Source organism: Bombus vancouverensis, chromosome 4 (genome assembly GCF_051014615.1).
Source record: "Bombus vancouverensis nearcticus chromosome 4, iyBomVanc1_principal, whole genome shotgun sequence".
In the NCBI taxonomy this organism is placed as follows: Eukaryota; Metazoa; Arthropoda; class Insecta; order Hymenoptera; family Apidae; genus Bombus; species Bombus vancouverensis.
Genome location: NC_134914.1, coordinates 13,533,701 through 13,552,492, shown reverse-complemented (window position 1 = coordinate 13,552,492; position 18,792 = coordinate 13,533,701). Strand labels below are relative to the sequence as shown.

Sequence of the window (18,792 nt, the reverse complement as noted above, 5' to 3'; positions counted from 1 at the left end):
ACTGAGCCGAAATTCAAATTCGTCTACGAATTCTAGTTCATGTTCCAGCATTTACGATCTAAATAGAAGTGGCGTGAAACGCCGTACGCGTGCAATTACGATAGACGTTTATGTCGAGAGAGGAAAATCTTGCCAAGGATTCTCGCAACTACATATTCGCTTGCTTCTCTCCATCGTTCTGAAATTGTCCGGACGTGGCAATAATTTTTCACGAACAAAAAGCCTTCGTATTATGTAACGGAGTTTTCACGGTAATAGCAGTATAAATAATGTTAGTAATAACAACAATACCAGTAGAGATAATAATAATATAATCTTTCGTTCTGTAGTTGAAATTCGCGTTCAAATAATTAAATTAAAGAAGCGATTCTCGTGTAACGAGGACAAAAGCAAATGATGTTTGTTCATTTTTGTTTCTTTTTGGACTAACTATTTACCGATTACGTGGCGCTAGACCTTCTTCGATGTAATTTCTTTATTTCAGTTCTTCTTATTGTTCATTGTATATCATCCTAGTCTCGTGAGACCATCTTTGACGATGTAATCGTCGTCGGCGTGCAGTATGGTATCGTAACTGTCAGAATGCAAAAGTTAAAACATTTTTTTTTAAATTGCAGCGACCTTGAAATCTTCTCCGAACGTTACGATTATTAAACGAACACCTCCGTCTTTTATTACATACTCTTCTAGCTAATATACGGACGTTTTCAAAACGCTAGAAACTTGTGCCTCTCGCACCATCCGCTATCGTGACACTTTCTTTCGTTCTTCTTAAATTGCTTACAATCGATTCCACATTGGAAATTAGAAGTATGTTCGATGGCTTTGTTTAATGACGTGAAAGCAACCTTATTAGTTGCACCGTGTGTTGTATATTGCATACAATGTATACGACAGACGTGAGTCTCTAGCGACCTCGGAACACGAAGAATTTATTTCTTTTCTTTTTCTCTCTTTTTTTTATACAAAACCACATATCATTTACCGAGTCTGATTGCCAGATTTAGCAGCGTATCTTCTTAATCCGTAATTTTTAATCTGCTCGATCGTTAGCTTCGCTATCGCGATACAAACTTTTAAATAGCCGGAGTTTAAAAGCGATGCTGGCAATGGACTGACTGTTTTGGAAACGTTGAAAAGCCACGATCTCGAGCTTTGGCAATGCCAGTAGCGACGTTACGAGAAACGTCTTTAAAAGCGTTCCTGTGGCACAGCGGATTATGCAACAGACAACGAGCTCGTAGTGTTTTGCAAAAGTCTGGATACCAGCTACGAGAATAATACGCGATGAAGGATGGAGATATACGTTAAAAAATGTTAAGACGCGATTCGCAGGAGGTTCCTAGCTCGTCGCAACATCAAATACACAAAGATATAGCATATTATCCCCGTCGCATAACGTGCAATTTTTGTCTGACACATTTTTTCCTGTCGTTCGTGCTTTTCGAAATATTTGAAGATGAAGATTCCGGATAAACCGGACACGCTGTATGTACAACATACGTATGAAACACGTACTTGTCCCTCGATGAATCCTGATAAATGGAACGCTAAAGGAGCGCTCAGGCGATCGATATTATTGTCAATATTTAAGGTTCTCAATATTATCGTACATAAAAGACCCTCTAGACGGTCAATATTATATTGTCAGTAGAACGTTGAGAGCCTTAAATATTGACAACGATATCGATCGTTTGAACGCTCCTTGCTACATTGTGTTTAATTAAAACGTACCCGACATGTTCGAAGTACGAGTAACTGGATAGTAAAATATATGCTGCGTGTAGCTAAATTAAATGCGTACAAACGGACCTGTACACCGCATATAACAGGGAAATTTGTCATTTTCAGTGATCTTAGGGAACCCAGTGCCGTCGAGCACGGCGGAGCCGCGTGGCCAGGTGCTGGATCGCCTGAGCTCAGAACCGACATCCGAAATCGCTTCTATAGAAGCGGAGAGATCGTCCGAGCTTCGACAGAGCTTCCGTGTAGCCAAAGCGATCGGTCTTCATCCTCCCACAAATACAGCGGTGATCTTGGAGAGACAGTCGAGCACGATCTCCACTCCCATGGAGGTCGGTCCGAGTGTCATCGAAAGCAGTACCGATCCCATAGACGAGTATCACGGAGGAAACGCGAGCAACGCTGTCGTCGATCTGGACACCGTGAAAAGTTTCACGCCGCAGTTAATCAGCGACGTGGCTGGCGTAGAGAGGATTCGAAATACTGCAACGAAGAAGGATAGTAAGATCACGTGGATCCTAACAACGAACAAAACAGGCGGTAGATCGAAGTACGAGCAGGAAGAGAAAGTCGATGAAAATGGGAATCGGAACGCCAGCACGGACGAAGTGGAGGATCTCACGGTGCTACCTCTTCAGGAAGAGGTGTCTAGAATCAGGCTGGTACTGAATAAAACGAAACCCTCCTCGCTTTTATCTTCCTCGTCCTCCTCTTTCTCGTCGTCCGCTGCTAGTTCCGGCATCAAGACGTTCAATCGATCGGATGACATCGAAATCAACGGAGAGTTGATAGAGGAGCCACGTGTGTTCGCCACTGCCGCCTCCATTCTGGAAGGTAGCGCTTTTTTTCTTTCTTTACAGAGTTTTCCGCTTGGATAGATTCGTCACTTGTTAACGAAATTTTAATATTGGCTATAACGACATGACGAGTAAAAATAGTAGAACGAATAAACACTGTTGCGTAGCTATTGCGATATCAGATATCAGAATCGTTTAAAACGTCGTTTTTGTAATATGAAGTGAAAAATGTATCTGGTTGGAAATTTTGTTGCGCCATTGTATGCGTTACGTGCATGTAAAGATTTTTGTAAAATATTGAAACTCGATTTGCCTGTTAAAGGGAGATCGAGATAAAGGTTGCAGAATCGTAACAGAATTTAAATAGCAAGCGAGATCTTCTTTGGATTTGCGTTGTGTCGATAATGATCTGATGTAAATGCGTTACAGTCGGAGTGAGCGAATCAACGCGATTGAGCAGAGCGCGGAACACATTTCCCAAAGAGTTCCAAAGGGATCAGGTACAGGGAGACCATCTTGCTGATTACAATGAAAGCAATAACAAGAAGCAGGAAAGCGGCTCGAGATCGACGTTAGACATCGCCGCTATTACCGGAAGCTGCGTAGCGACTGTAGTTTTACTCAGCACAATGGGTAGCCTTGGATTCATTATGTACAGGTAATTAACGCGTTACGAACCGAATCTTGTTGCGTAGGAGACGAAACGACTTTCAGCATTGCATAGAAAAATTATCTCGTTACAGACGTAGGTACCTGAATCCGCCACAAACGCTTAACAGCGACAAATGCAGTAACCCGGATAGTTCCGGTTATATCGATGATTCCACGATTCGCGTAAGTACGAATATTTAAAAAGCATATCGGAGCTTATCATGGTTGTACGATAGTAGGAGTGTTCATTTTGGGAGAATTCGATGGTGGAGTTCTTATTTGAAATTCGCAGCATTGCGTTAAATATTGTATATTTATGTTTCAATTTCATTTGTGCAAATTGCCAAAATCATCTTCCAAACAACGTCGAATGATTCCACAACAAGCGTGATAACTCACCTAACTTTTACGTGGCGGGAGATCATAGTGGTGAAAAGATGATAGTAACGAATTTCTTAAAATTAAGAAAACGCGTTTGCAAATACGCACACGTATAAATAAAATTGCAATTTGGTTGATCACCGATTAAACGAATAATTCTGTTAAGTATTGTAAAACACGAATGATCGATATTTTTTAAACGTTGACCACTATGATACTCGGCTCGTCGAATGATCCTTAATGGTAATACGTAATGTATTAAAATAAACGTTCATTTACAGGATAATTCGGAAGAAATGTACAGCTTGGATAATGATTCGTTTTTAAATTCGCTAGAAGCGATGACAATACAAAATTATTGGACGGATAGTGTGAAGCATACGAAACTATGACAAAAGAAGATAATTCAACCCGGAAAGAGGATCGAAACGTTCAGTATTTCTGATGGCGAGGCGCACGAACAAATATCGTTGTTGGAACAATAGCATGTACTTACTCGATGAGTGCCCGGAAGAAAGTGAATATTTGCCGTAGTATAATTGTATAGACACGCAGGAACGTTGTTTTCCTCCGAATGTTTGAACGCAATGGCTGGCTAGCGATTCCGATAAAAATATGAGCGAATAAAATATTTTAAGTCGAAGATTTTCAAAGACTTTTTAGGTAAAAAGAAAACTCCGTCGGTCTTACGATTTCTTAAAGAAAGCTTGACGATACATCAAAATTGCATGGTCTGCGCGCATTCCTGTATTCGCGTTATACATGGAACACGCGTGCGAATTTGTGACTATATCGCGTGCGAATTTGTGAATATATCGCGTGCGATGTATAACGTGGTATATACGTGTATCACGCACATGCCTGAATTTTGATTTTGTCACTCGTTCCCTCTATTTTTCTACCATGATAACAATTGGCAATGATCGCGGTATTATTAAAGAAAGACAGCGATACCGTCACTTTCGTCGGACTGCAGTGATCGAATAGTGCAATAAAATGTACTTCATTGATGCGATAATTATAACGAGATAAACTTTTTAGAGCGGTAAGTACAAATAAAACGATTAACGTTTAGCTAAATATTATTATATTAAAGGCGCGAAACGTAATTTAATAAAACTGAATTCCTACGAATCGTCGGAGAACTAATTGTATCGTGATAAGAACTACTTCCGTACTACTTGTACTATCTTGCATTTCGATTTCTACAAACTGTACTCGCGTATATCGTCTCTTAATTTAAGATCCAACTTCAACGTTTCTTACAGTCTTCGAACTTTTATTGAAAGATTAACGCGGTTCTAAATAGAATAACGGGATCTGAATACCTTCTCGCTTGCATACATGGTCAGCTTCGAATATTTTCAAGATGTAGAATCGGGCTAATAAAAGATCGGACCAAATACATACCGTAGTTTATAGCTTTATGCCTTTATAACATATCCAGCAAGAGGAAGTAAGGAGATTTCATTCTCGTGTTTTCCACTTAACTTCTAGCTTGTACATATGTACATCTACATGTACTATACGATTAATTATGTTATTAAGTACGTCTATGTATAGATGTGCGAATTTATGACGGTTCCTCGGAGCCTTCGAAATACAGTTTACGTTCTAGTAGAAGTTAGCATTTGTTTGTTCGAATATATTTCTATACAAACCTTAAACCGTGAACGGTGAACGAAGAGGAAGATTTATTGTGATAGATTGTAGCGTTTAATAAATGTAAAATTATTATTAATTCGTTTTATGCTGATGATTGTGAATAAATCTACACGTATATTATTATTATTATTATTATTATTATTATTATTATTATTGCTATTATAATAAATTAACTTTTTCTTCCTATTTTTGTTATAAAACAGATAAATTCCAAAATAAATAAATTCCATTATTAAAATATCGTTTGCGCTCTTTTTGGTTCATTTAGTCGTCATCAGATGGCGTTCGTATCCTGCTTTCACGATGGATTATGCACGTACTGTCATCTCTGCTGATTGTCCCGTTACAACTTTTTTGACCATATTCTATACGTTTTTGAACCGATAATGTATTAAAATACATTACATACTAATATACTGGTATCAATAACATGTTAATGAACTTGAATGTGTTAAGTGTACACTGAAGTGAAACGAAATAACATACAAGTATTCACGGTTATGTATCGTATGGAACGCGATATCAGTTGAGTTTTTTGATTCGCTTAGTTGAAGACGAATGATGTTAAAAATATTTTAAGGAAGAATTTGTAAAAATGCAGTGGCCATCCTTTACCCTTATATTAACGAAACTATTTCTGGCTTATATCGTTTATTCGATTTATAATTTGTCTCTGTTGTTCGTGGCACCGGCTTGTGAAGAAGGCAAACCATGCCTGACGTCGTATTTAAGTCAAAAACAGCAACTGCAATTGCGAATTTACAGTTCCGTCGACAAATATCCTACCGAACAGCAGATCGATTTCGTATACGCTAGTGAAAATTTCAATTATACACACACAAATAGTCTGTGAGTAGATATTCTCTATTTATGCACTTGTGAGAAAATTAAAAACTGCAGAATACATGTAATATAAATACAGTAAAAGTAAATATATAAAATATTCAAAATATAACACTCGTTATAATATTTTGTGAACAAAATAAATGCTTTGGTTACATTATATTTCTTGAGATAAAAGTATGAATTTGCATAAATATCCTTCACCGTTTATTTATAAACATTAAATTTTATATGCATGCGCCTCTCTTTATATGCAAACATTATATTTTTCTTTCAGTCCATTAACTTTGAATGTTCCACGCAAAACACGAAATAATGGAACATTGTTTTTGCATATTATCGTTGCACCGATGCTTCCTTCTAGGAAGTATGCAAAAGGTATTACCAATATACAGAAGGTATGAAAGATAATATGAATTTTATTTTTATATATAAGTTTTTATGTATATATTTAACAATGTAACTATTGTAGGATCCATATGTATCTTACATTCCTATTAAAATGACCCAATATACCATTCCTGAAGCAGAAGCTTTCAATCTATTAGGTGAGAGAAATTCAAATCCCAAGAAGAAGCAAAATTTTGTAAATCCAGTGACACATATTAAGAGTCGCGTAACATTTACAATAATGACTGATGATGTGAAGCTACCTGTGCATAATGTACCTGTGGAACTTGTGGATCACTTAAAGTATATTAGCATTATTTACATATATTTTAAGCATTGATATTATATAACATTAGTATTTTCATTATTTAAAAAAACATTAAAATTTTCATTATTTCAGAATCATACAAGGCAGAACATTTTTACCTATAATTAACTGTGACTTTTTACAAACCAGACATCGTGATTTAGTGAAAATCGTGCCTCAGAATAATACAGTTAATATCACGTTGCAATATTCTCCAATTTCTATTGGGAAGTTAAGGTTGCTGTTGCATGTGGAAGCTAGTATGCAAAATTTAAAAACTCTTGGATTTTCTGATAAGGATGTAGATGAAGTAAAAGGAATTTTTGCAGATACCAACATATATATTCTAGGAGGAACTTTTCTTATTGCAGCCATTCATGTATGTAAACTAAAGTATAACTACGACTTAGTTTGAAATATAATTTAATACGACATTTTATATCTCTGTAGCTGCTATTTGACTTCCTTGCTTTTAAAAATGACGTGAGTTATTGGAGAAGGAAAGATAATCTTGTGGGCCTTAGTAAATGGACTGTTGTATGGCGAGGATTTAGTCAGACTGTTATTTTCCTTTACTTACTAGACGAAGGTTCGTCTCTACTTGTTCTAATACCTATTGGAATTGGATCTATTATTGAGGTAATGGTAAACTGTATACATGTAGCTGCTAGTATTTTACTCAGTATTTTAGTACATACTCTTTTTCTTTTTTATGTTTTTTTTTCTCAATAGATGTGGAAATTAAAAAAAGTGTTGAGACTTAGGCTTAAAAACAATAATAACAACGATATAGCTGAAGTTAGAACAAGAGAATTCGATGCTGAAAGTATGCATTACTTAAGTTATTTATTGTATCCTCTTGTTATCGGCGGTGCAATCTATTCTTTACTTTATCAACCACACAAAAGGTATACAACTGTATGTAATTAGAAATTGATGTATGTAAATATCTATGCATATAATGTTTTGAATTTCAGTTGGTACTCGTGGAGCATAAACTCCTTAGTAAACGGTGTTTATGCATTCGGGTTTTTGTTCATGCTTCCGCAACTTTTTGTAAACTACAAACTAAAATCCGTAGCACATCTACCATGGAGAACGTTCATGTATAAAGCATTCAATACATTTATAGATGACGTCTTCGCATTTATCATTTCAACTCCAACCGCGCATAGAATAGCGTGTTTTAGAGATGACGCAGTTTTTCTCATTTATCTTTATCAACGATGGTGAGTCAGGAACTTTTATGATTTATGTAATTGTATGTAGAGTTTACTCTGACAAATGTCATCATTTATAGGTTGTATCCGGTAGACAAATCTCGTCCAGATGTTGATGTTATTGGCAAGGAAGCTGTTAATTCTGAAAATTTAAATAAAAAGACCGACTAAGATGAATACTCAATTTCTAATATCTCTAAATATGTGCATCTGAAATTACTATGACATTGAATGATGTTTCACTAGTGCATACCGATATGAATGCCTAAATGGTATGGCTTTCATAATATTTTTGAAGTAACCTCTTGTTATATACGCATTTACATTGTTAAAAGACAGAACTGATATATAACGATCTTTCATTGTGATATATTAGAAAAAGATTGTTAAAGCGTGAAAATATAATGAAGAATATTTCTTTCACTTTGTATGATTTTTATATGATTTTTACAACGAAATTTTATAAATAGTATCACGTGTATCATTTGAAGACGTTTAAATTGATTTAAATATTTTACGAATTTTTTATAATTTTAAATGATTATATAATATAACAAGATTGTAAGCAATAATATAATCTCCAGACAAAGTCTAAAACGGTGCAGATGACAATTTAGTTGATTTTAATTGATTTAATTAAATTACTTCATGAGAATTAAATTTAATTCATGAGAATTAAATTGATTTTCTTTCAAAGTATTCATAGCCAGCTATTATCATATATTTTTTAATTGCAATTATCAGACATATATTTGTATGATGTTTGATAGTATTAGATTTAAGATACTCTAAAAGATACTCTGTGTTTTTAAGTATACTGGTGTTATATAATTATTTTTCAAGGTCGTCTTTGGAATGTGTCATTCAAGCTATTCGCGGATAGCAATTTGCTGTCATTACATATACATACATATATATGTGTGTGTATATATATATACACATATATATATACACATATACTTGTGTTCAGTTACATTGCATGTTTGCAATTGATTGAAATGTTATTTATATGGTCGCAAGATAAGATTGCGTATCTGCGCGGAAAATATTTAAATTGAAAAATTTATAGACGTTTAATAATGATTGCTAAAATGTACGTTTTTACACCTGCAATCAGTATTTATCTATCAAGTAATGATAAGTGATTGACAATCAATCAAGATTATAGAAATCAGCAATATCGTGAAGAGAACAATACAGATAAACTTTTTATCAAATTTCATTGCTACTACTTACTTTAACGGCGGAAGTGTATAACAAAATAACATTCTCACTAATCAGCAAACAGTCCATTAAGAAACAACTAATTCACAATGATAAGTGTCCCGTTTGTTTTTAAAATTTTACTTTCTATCTTTTTACCATTGTGGCTATATGTTTGGATTAATAGAACAGTTAAAAAATATAATACATCATGTTTAGACTTGAAACAAAATATTCCAAGTAAGTATCTTTTATTAATTCACATAGATAAAATAGGTATGCATATACATTACTAAAAATTACTTTTAGGTATTTATTTCTTAATAAAATATTGGTGGGCAGAATATTGTATTAATAGGATAGAAAAGAAAAAAGGACATTCAGATTATGAAAAAAGTCACTTAGAAAATTCAAAAATTAAAGATAAAAATGTAAGTACTTTTTTTTTATTAAGTTAGGAAGTGTTATTAAATTTATCCAGAATGATTTTTATTTGTTTAGAGTGCCAACAGCATATTTTTTTATGGTGCAGATCAAAAAGGAAATTCTATAGTAATTAAATTTACTCGTAGAGCATTCAAAATAGCAGAAATATCATTGCAACTTGTTACATCTGATGGTCATCTATATGTCTTGCCTGGTATGAAAATGTTCATGATGTATCATGAATTTCTTTTTTCTTTATTAACTATGAGTACAAAATAATTTAAAAATTCTTTTCGCAGAATATCCTGATACAACTTTAACAAGTAGCCTAACTCAGGAATGGACAGCAGGTGGTCTAAAAATTGAATTTTTAGATTTTCAACGACGTTGCAGGATAATTTACAATGGAATGCTTAGAAACTTAACTCAGGGTGATGAATGCAATGATGATAATGTTGAACATGTTCGCTTCAATTTTATGTAATAAATAGCGTTAATTAATTAATAATTAGGTCAGTTAAGTTTTGGGAACTATATTAATAATTTCTTCAATTAGATTTATTGTGAATTCCCAACCATTAAGATGGCCAGAAGATTGGAGTTCAAAATTACATGCAGAAGCATTAGCTTGTGAACCTTGGAAGAATCCTGACTGGATAAATAAAATGTATTCAATAACTATAAAAATGCTATTGTACATTATTGTTCTATTCACTTAAATAATCCACCTCTGATTTTTACAGAAAGTTACTTGAGTATACAGGTTTTGATCAATGGGGATCTATGCTAGGTCAAATAACATATAAAGATGGATCTGTCTCTTCACTGTATTTGCGCGGACTTCGTCAATATCGTTGGGGGAAGCATGAATCTTATGAATTTTATGAATCAGTTACTTTATTTGGAGTAATGTTATATGGCGCTATGTATTACCTTAATATGAGTAGTACAAGATGTAGTTTTCCACAGTAAGTTGAATAACATATTATGATTAAAATTGCTATATTGAATGAAAATTCTTAATTTCAGAATACAGTTTGGTCAATATAGAACTAATAATGAAAGTATAGCAGAGATTAGCAAGATAGGACTCAAATTATCCGATTTTAAACAAAGAAAGCTTAATAATAATTTGGAATATAAAACATGGTTCATAGGTAAATTGAAATTGATTGAATATATTTCTTATAAAACTTGTAGATAATTGTTGTACATTTAATTTCAGCTGAAAATAAAAAGTACGATATTATCATAAAACCTAATAAGGCAATAACTCTATATTACGGCCAACCATGGAATTCGCTAAACAAAATTTTTACTGTGAAGTTAGAAATGAATGGAAAATCAGGTGTTGGATTAATGCAATTATGGTCTCTCTACAATGGATCATATAAAGCAAAAGTGCATCCACCTTTACAACTGTTAAAACAACCTAGTATTTCTGTGCAAAGAAACGATTATGTTGTATATTTTAATGATGGAAAATGCCAAAATGAAAATATTGTCGGTGGAAAAGGATTTTCTCTTGCAATGTTAACTTCTGTTATAGATACGGATGTGAGTCGTGATACAGATTTTATTCTTTTATTCTAAGCTCTTAAATTATTCTAACATGCTGCAACTTTTATAGTTTGTTGTGCCAAAAGGATTTTGTGTGACTGTTTTTGCCCTTGAATTGCAATTACATAGACATAAAGAATTGCAAGAAATAATTAATGATATCGAGAATGTTAGTGTTGGGAAAAAAGATGGTGATCTTCAAAAATATTGTGATGAGTAAATTACCTTGCTTAATGCTATTATAGAATATGGAATATTTTGTTACTAAATAAATAATATTTATTATTTTTTATTTTTAGAGCCATGCGTATCATCGAATCGACTCCTATTATTGACGAAGTAAAAGATGCAATTTTAAAAGCAATAGAGAACATAGAGTCAGAAAACAATGATGATAAACCATATAGGTATGCGATAAGATCTAGTGCTGTAGGTGAAGATAGCGAAGAAACTTCGGCTGCTGGCCAAAATTCAACTTATTTAAGTATCCAAGGTGAAGATAATATCATCAAGAGCGTAGCTAAGTGTTGGGCGAGTTTGTTTTCGTATCAAAGTGTCAAATACAGGTAACATGATAATATAATTAGCTTTCATAATATTTTTAATACTTATGTATTAAATAACTTATATATTAGAAAACAACATGGGATGTTTGTAAAGACATCTATGGGCGTATGTGTACAAAAGATGGTAAATGCTAGTGCTGCAGGTGTTATGTTCACCAGACATCCGACTACTGGAGATCCGTCAAATATTCTTATTACAGCTAATTATGGATTGGGAGAGGTAAGATTAAAGTAACAATTACAATATAAATCATAAAAATAATATATAAAAAAAATAACTAATGGACTTTCTATCTTCTTAGTCTGTTGTTTCAGCAACAGTTGAACCAGATACAATAATTGTTCATAAAAGTTGGAATAATGAATTGACTGTAACAAGTTCAGTAGCAGGGAATAAACATCAAAAGATGCTAGCAAGTGAAAATGGAGTTATTACAATTGAACTCAATGACCAAGAAAATAAAACAATTTGTTTGTCAGAAAAAATTGCTCTACGATTAGCTACTATAGGGGTAGATTTGGAAATGTTATTTGGTAGTGCCAGAGATATAGAATGGGCAGTAGTCAATGAAAATATTTATTTACTTCAAGCTCGACCTATCACTACTTTATATACATGGACAGATTTTGAGTTAATGCACGAATTGGATTCATGCGTCCCAAGCGATATTGACAGACTTACATTTGCTAATGTAGGCGAAGTATTTCCATATCCAATATCACCTTTATCAATTTCTGTTGTTAACAGAGCATTTAATTCGTCAATAGCTGCCGCATTTCAATCTTCAGATCGTATTTTCTTTCATATCGTTACTATGAAATGCTGCATAAATTATTATAATGTAAGTAGTATTATGAATTTAATAAAAAAACATACATCTAAAAGACGTTCATTATTATCGCAGATGTTTTTACGAAATCCTAGTAAAACTATAACACTTTTGAACAAAGTCACAGATATAGCTATTTGCGGAGCTGTTTTAATCACACCAGAAACGTTGAAAGTTGCTTGTGATAGAAACGGCATATCTAGTCGCCTAGATCGAATTTTGATCTTATGTGACATGGTAAAGGATGCAATAAAAAATAGCGCAAAAGAAAAAACTGCACAAAAGATTCGTCAAAATTTAAATTTAAATGCAGAAGATTTTCATACCGCTTATAGTTTATATAATGAAATTAATCAACATAAAGATGAATTTTTAATGGTGGGTATATTCAGATATTTGAAAATTTTCAGTGGATTATGTAATTTCACAAAACTTTTAGGCAGCAGAATGTCATATGCATACATCAAGAGTTAGTGTTATTTATCAAATTTTTGCAATGGGTTTACTAACAAGTGGCTACAAGGACCTCGTGCAAGAGCACTTTTCAGATATCTCAATTTTGTTAGGTTCTTGTAGCGATATTGTTAGTGGTGAAGTGGTAACAGGACTTAATAAAATAGTGCATTATATTAAGATGAATGAAAAAGGCGAAGAATTTAAAAAAGTTGATCCTAGTAAGGGTATCGATTGGTTAAAAATTAATTGCCCACAAGCTGCAAAGGAATTGGATAATTTTCTTAAAGAGCATGGATATAGATGCATTCAAGAAATGGATTTTATATCAGAACCATGGTCTCTTAGACCTCAAGATCTTATTAGTATACTTCAGGTAAGCTGAATCATTGGAATATCCGTCATTATTGGAATATGCAATATCATTGGAATATATAACGAATATATTATAAAAAAAATTAATTATTTTGCTAGATCATGATGGCGGCTGTAAAACAGAACAGTTCAAGCAAATCACTTAATCCAGAGGAGACAGTAGCTCAATTGAAGTCACCAAAGTCGAAACGTATTAAATGGATTTTGAAAAAACTTGTACCCCTATGTAGACAAGCTGTCGTTCGTCGAGAAATGACGAAATCAATATTTGTATATGTTATACATATATTTAGGCTAGCTTATAGAAGACTAGGAAAATTGATGGTTTTGGAAGGATATCTACCTAGCGAAGACTTAATATTCTTTTTAACGAACGAAGAAATAGGGAAATTATTAAGTCATCACGATACAGCATTAGTACAAAAGTAATAAAATCATTAAATAAAATTTTATTTTTCTTTTGAATTATTACATTGATATACTTTTTCAATTTTTTAGAGCTTCACGTAGGAAAAGAATGTTTCCTCAGTTAAAAAAAATGGAATATCCAGAAGTTAATACTGGAATGTTAATTCCTATGAAGGTACATTGATATATTATTTTTTGTATGAATACTATTTATATATAAAAATTGTAAAATTGTTTCTATATTGCAGAGTAATGTAGATATAGTAGTAGATGAAAAATCTGAAAAAATTCAAGGAATGTCGGTATGCGGAGGCTCTGTTCTTAACAGAGCATGTGTAATCACGGATCTATCAGAGGCACATACGATACAACAGGGTGATATTTTAATTACTCATGCTACCGATATTGCTTGGAGCCCATACTTCCCATTATTGAGCGGTATAGTTACAGAATTAGGAGGACTTATAAGTCATGGAGCTGTAGTAGCTAGAGAATACGGCCTTCCATGCATAGTTGGAGCTAAGAAAGCTACACAAATATTTCAAACAGGTAACATATTGTTGTTTCTAAAGAGAATTAAAAACAAACGCTAAAATATAAATAAATTTGTAGGAGACACTGTGCTATTAACCGCGGATACTGGTGTTTTGCAGTTGGTGAAGAAACATGATTAAAAAGGTTACAATTTTTATTTTCTCTTGCATCATATGTATTTATATAATTTAACAATTCAAGGTGAAATTTGTTTCATTTATTCACATTAATAGCGATGAATGTGCAAACTGCAATAAAGGAATCCATTGTAATAATATTTAAAAAGATGACAATAACAATTATAATAAATACTTACTTAGATTCTTAAGTTATTATTAAAGCTATACAGTAGTGACGCGATTAGGATCGGCAATCAATGTAGGAGTATTATTGGTTGCATCATTGGCAAGACATGATAGTTGCAAATGCATAGACGTTTTTACTTTTACGAACAACATGTCGATTCGCGCATAGTCGTCTTTGTGAACTGGTTTCGGTATTGCAACTAGTGCTTCTTCAAAGAAATCTCTACAGATCAAAAATTAAAATATTAGTATCTCCTTTATTTATGTAACTAAAAAAAGGAAATACCAAATAGATTATTACTTTGCTCTCGGTGTACTGTAAGACTGTAAGGCACTCCGCAGGAGCGTAATATCTGTACGTGCTTGCACAATTCCGGCCGGTCCGAATTGAGTAACACACGACATGAGTCTTGCAAGTTCTTCCGCTACTGTCTCAACTATGTGAGAGAGTACTCGATATAGTAAAGCTGGTGCGACACGACGCACCTATAAAAAAACAAATTGCAATCACAAAAATTACGAATTAAACGATTAAAAATTGCTTACGAATGTAAAACGATAGATACCTCTGCGTGAACTGCAATTAAATTTGCTAGAATTTCTTGCGCATACGGTCTCACGTGAGTAGGTTCAGTCTCAAAATCCCATTCTAGTCCACCCAGATACATACTTGGTTCAATTGTGCCAACTAATGGGTCACAACGGCGTTCCAAATATGCATCCAGTACAGCCGCGTCCAGTGTACCCAGTTGCGTCCAATCGGAACCCCATCCATCCGCATCTGACAAACTTGGATAACCCTGATCCTTCAATGCGTCTCGAATTCTTGGTAGGATGGTGTTCAGTGTATAACGAATATTACTTAATGAGATTAAGAGGTATTGTTCCCACGTCTGATAAAAAATTCAGAAGTAATGCTAAAATATAGCACTGACTTCAAAAGATGCTACAAATTTTTGTACTTTTTTCTAACGACAATTAATATATAGACTATCTTTCCTGAAATAAATGGTCTTCTCTATAAACATACCACGCTGCAAGTATGCTGTAAAACTTACTGGGCCTTGATGCTTGTTATTCTTGCTCTTATAGCCAGAAGGAGAACCAACTAATTGAGATACAGACGATTCGTCAACATCTAGAGCTGCCTCGCAGCCACTGAATGCCAATCGCTGTAGGCAATATCGTGTGAACGTTGTAAACAGTGCCTGGATAGAATGATAGTATAGAAGATGATGAGCAGAATTAGCAAATAAAGGTTCTTCTCGAGGGCCACAAGCAACTACTGTATCGCGCGCCCGCTTTGCGACTTCTATAACCATTTCTTCAAACAGATATGGCTATAAAGACAAAAATGAAAAAAATTCAACAAAACAATATATGTACATATAGTATTTTTATAAACAAGATCCAATTGTTACCACTTTCGTAACGCCACCGTCTTCATTTAAATATTCAATTTGCCACGTTTCTTCTTTGTATAATGTTGCTATGTTTCCTTTCGTTTGTTTAAATAGAGTATGAAAACACTCCAGCCTAATTTGAAAAATTTGAATTCATTATATGACAAAACTAAAAAATATTAACAAAATAGTAACAATATTTTATACCTCAAGTTAAGTATAAATTTTCCGAAAATATCTAATGCCTCATTTGGTAAATCCAAATGAATCAATGAAGCGTACATTTGTCTAATCCTACGCAAGATATGTAAAAGCCATACAGCATCCAAATCATCGCCACATGTATCTTTCAAACCTTCCATCGCATGCTCCATGCTTGACAGTACTAGGTTCTGTGTCGAAATAATTAATTTTTTGTGACAGAGTTGAATTTTTTTACGATGTTCACTTGATAAATAATTTAATGTACCTTGAAAGGTGTCTGTTTTTCTGCATCCACTGCAACATGTAACTGTCCTGTAAAGTAGCTCTGACCCAATCTCCATAAGTCTGGTAGTTGTTCGACAATTATATCACAAATTGTTTCAATACATGATATTTCTGGGGGAATATTAGTCCCATCATTTTTATTCGATTTTGATTGTTTACTGTTCTGTATTGACTTTGCTTTGTTCCAATCCTCTCCATTTGAATTATCCACTTCCAAATGTTCTTGTATACAATTGGTAATACTTTTTTTCAAGTAATTCGAATGTGAAACTGGAAAAGGTAATTATTAGCTTTAGCAAACATGTAATATACAATATTATAGACAAATACCTATAGCATCCCAAGCTGGATCTCCTTCAGCTTCCAAATTAACAAGATTTCTAATTATTTTCTTATGTTCCTCCAGACTGAAGGGCATTTCTTCAAGTTTATTTCTTAAATGTGCTTTTAACATGACAATTCTGTTATCGATTTCATTCAGCACTTTCTTAAAAACTTCGACTTCTGTATTTTTAAATAAATTTTTTACTCTCGTGTAATCGTTAATTACAAGATCATAATTGCCCCGTTTTATGTTTTTTTCTATATTAATTGGCATACAAAAAAGAAACTTATATCTCTGCATTACAGACAATGCATTTCTCGTTGCATCTGCTCTGTCTCTTCTTGCTAGCACATCGTCAAATAATTTATTAGCCTCTGACATGGACTGTTTAATAGCTTTTTCTAACTTTTCAGTGGGATCACTGCCATATGTTTTTATATCTGCTTCAAATTGTTCTTTTAATAATGTTATTGTATCTAATTGTTCCATTACAGACCCTACATTAGCCTACAAAAATATGAACGAGATACTAAGTAAGGATATAAATATTAACTTGTCTCCTTAATTTAACAATCACCTTTAAAAATGATAGTTGACCCTCTTTTTGGGAATTCACTTTTCTTTTGAGAAAAGCCAATCCAGCCCTTAAATCTTCAAAAGTAGTAGCATGGTGATGTTGCAATAAGAACCAACCAGGGTGAAATTTTTCACTAGTAAGATCTCCACTACCTTCCCCAAAAAGTTCCATTAATTCATCTTCAGGGAACTTCTTACTACAAAGTGATACATTAAAGAATTTCTGTTAACTCCAAGATGTTAGATAAACATACTCATTGCCTTCTACGCTTAAACCTAAAGGGTCTTCTTGTTGATAATTCGTTGGAGAGAGTGTTCTTCTCCCCCAGACAAAACTCTGCATCGGAGCTTCCTCCACCCATACTGCGGATTCTTTCATAGGACCTATCGTTTCATGATAACCACGGAATTGTACGGTTGATGTTCCTGGTCCTCCACTGCGTGTAGTTACTATAATATCACCCCGACCTTTACAAGGTCCTGATCTGGCAATGATCTTATTTGAAGATTTCCATTCTGCTGATAAAAAGCAATCACATCCGCATATTGTTAGACCTAAATACATTAAAATTTCCATTGATGAAAAATTTTCTTTACCATTAACAATATAAGTGAGTAACTTAAAAAGTGAAATTAACCTATGAGATCTTGAGCTTTGTTACCCAGAAATTCACCGCGAACAATCACGCGGGTACCTGGAGGTCCTTCCTTAGGAGATATTCCCGTTACCACTGGCGGTGGACCCATCTCATTAATTTAATATTTTAATCCAAAATTTTACTATCTTCGAGTAAACAAATATTGATTACACATAATTCTAATTTTAATAATCAAACAGGTTTGAAATCCTGCTTTCAGTCTGATAGACAACGATTACCATTTTTTTATAAACTTTTCTCAAATCTTATCTTCTATACTAATTCATGAAGAGACAAGTAAGTTAGAGGGAAGAAAAATCACTGTCAAAGCGAATGACGGCCGATAACCCAGTGACAAACGTGATTGTCGATGCGATAGAGTGGAAGGTAGACAAATTTTATAAAACACATCGAAACTGAATACATATTCACGATAAAGTCATTATACCACAACGATGTTGAAAATGATTTAAAACAATTTTGAATTAACTTTATCGATAAAAGATATTCATTTCCATGTAAATTACGGCCGTGCTACGCCTTTTGATTAGTTATCTATAGCTGTCGATAGGCATCTACATCATCACTAGAGCTGTTATTATATTATACATATCTATAGATTTTTATATTTAATTCTATTAGGACAGTATACAACTTTGGAATTTGTGTCTATATTTTAAATAGAATTAATAGAAAATTATTAC

The 18,792-nt window shown here is 33.5% G+C and overlaps 4 protein-coding genes across 8 annotated transcripts in view; 3 read left to right on the top strand and 1 right to left on the bottom strand.

Moving 5' to 3' along the window:
* LOC117156507 (uncharacterized) overlaps positions 1–5,363 on the top strand; it is a 51,305-nt gene extending 45,942 nt beyond the window's left edge. For all 5 annotated transcript variants that reach the window (XM_033333584.2, XM_033333583.2, XM_033333585.2 and 2 more), the window contains exons 3-6: positions 1,852–2,577; positions 2,970–3,198; positions 3,284–3,374; positions 3,854–5,363. In XM_033333584.2, the coding sequence (XP_033189475.1) occupies positions 1,852–2,577; positions 2,970–3,198; positions 3,284–3,374; positions 3,854–3,964 (1,157 nt within the window). In that variant the 3' untranslated portion in view covers positions 3,965–5,363. The remainder of the gene's footprint in view (positions 1–1,851; positions 2,578–2,969; positions 3,199–3,283; positions 3,375–3,853) is intronic.
* Positions 5,364–5,479: 116 nt separating this feature from the next.
* LOC117156505 (lipid scramblase CLPTM1L) lies at positions 5,480–8,420 on the top strand. Its single transcript, XM_033333576.2, has 8 exons — positions 5,480–6,086; positions 6,358–6,478; positions 6,553–6,773; positions 6,871–7,156; positions 7,228–7,416; positions 7,510–7,685; positions 7,755–8,006; positions 8,078–8,420. The coding sequence occupies exons 1-8, from the start codon at positions 5,833–5,835 to the stop codon at positions 8,166–8,168; spliced, it is 1,590 nt and encodes a 529-aa protein (XP_033189467.1). The 5' UTR covers positions 5,480–5,832; the 3' UTR covers positions 8,169–8,420.
* A 329-nt stretch (positions 8,421–8,749) lies between these two features.
* Positions 8,750–14,680, top strand: LOC117156500 (rifampicin phosphotransferase-like). The gene is made up of 18 exons (XM_033333565.2): positions 8,750–9,440; positions 9,510–9,631; positions 9,702–9,840; positions 9,926–10,106; positions 10,183–10,293; positions 10,370–10,594; positions 10,656–10,783; positions 10,852–11,183; positions 11,257–11,402; positions 11,486–11,752; positions 11,822–11,972; positions 12,055–12,594; positions 12,658–12,960; positions 13,022–13,411; positions 13,510–13,835; positions 13,909–13,993; positions 14,067–14,367; positions 14,431–14,680. Exons 1-18 carry the CDS (start codon positions 9,311–9,313, stop codon positions 14,490–14,492), a joined length of 3,939 nt encoding a protein of 1,312 aa, XP_033189456.2. The 5' UTR covers positions 8,750–9,310; the 3' UTR covers positions 14,493–14,680.
* Sec5 (exocyst complex component secretory 5) lies at positions 14,489–18,726 on the bottom strand. The gene is made up of 12 exons (XM_033333573.2): positions 18,089–18,726; positions 17,705–18,005; positions 17,452–17,647; positions 16,880–17,381; positions 16,530–16,819; positions 16,268–16,452; positions 16,079–16,193; positions 15,716–15,997; positions 15,224–15,550; positions 14,959–15,143; positions 14,669–14,880; positions 14,489–14,600 (listed from the first exon to the last, which is right to left on the bottom strand). Exons 1-11 carry the CDS (start codon positions 18,195–18,197, stop codon positions 14,694–14,696), a joined length of 2,679 nt encoding a protein of 892 aa, XP_033189464.2. The 5' UTR covers positions 18,198–18,726; the 3' UTR covers positions 14,489–14,600; positions 14,669–14,693.
* Positions 18,727–18,792: the final 66 nt, after the last annotated feature.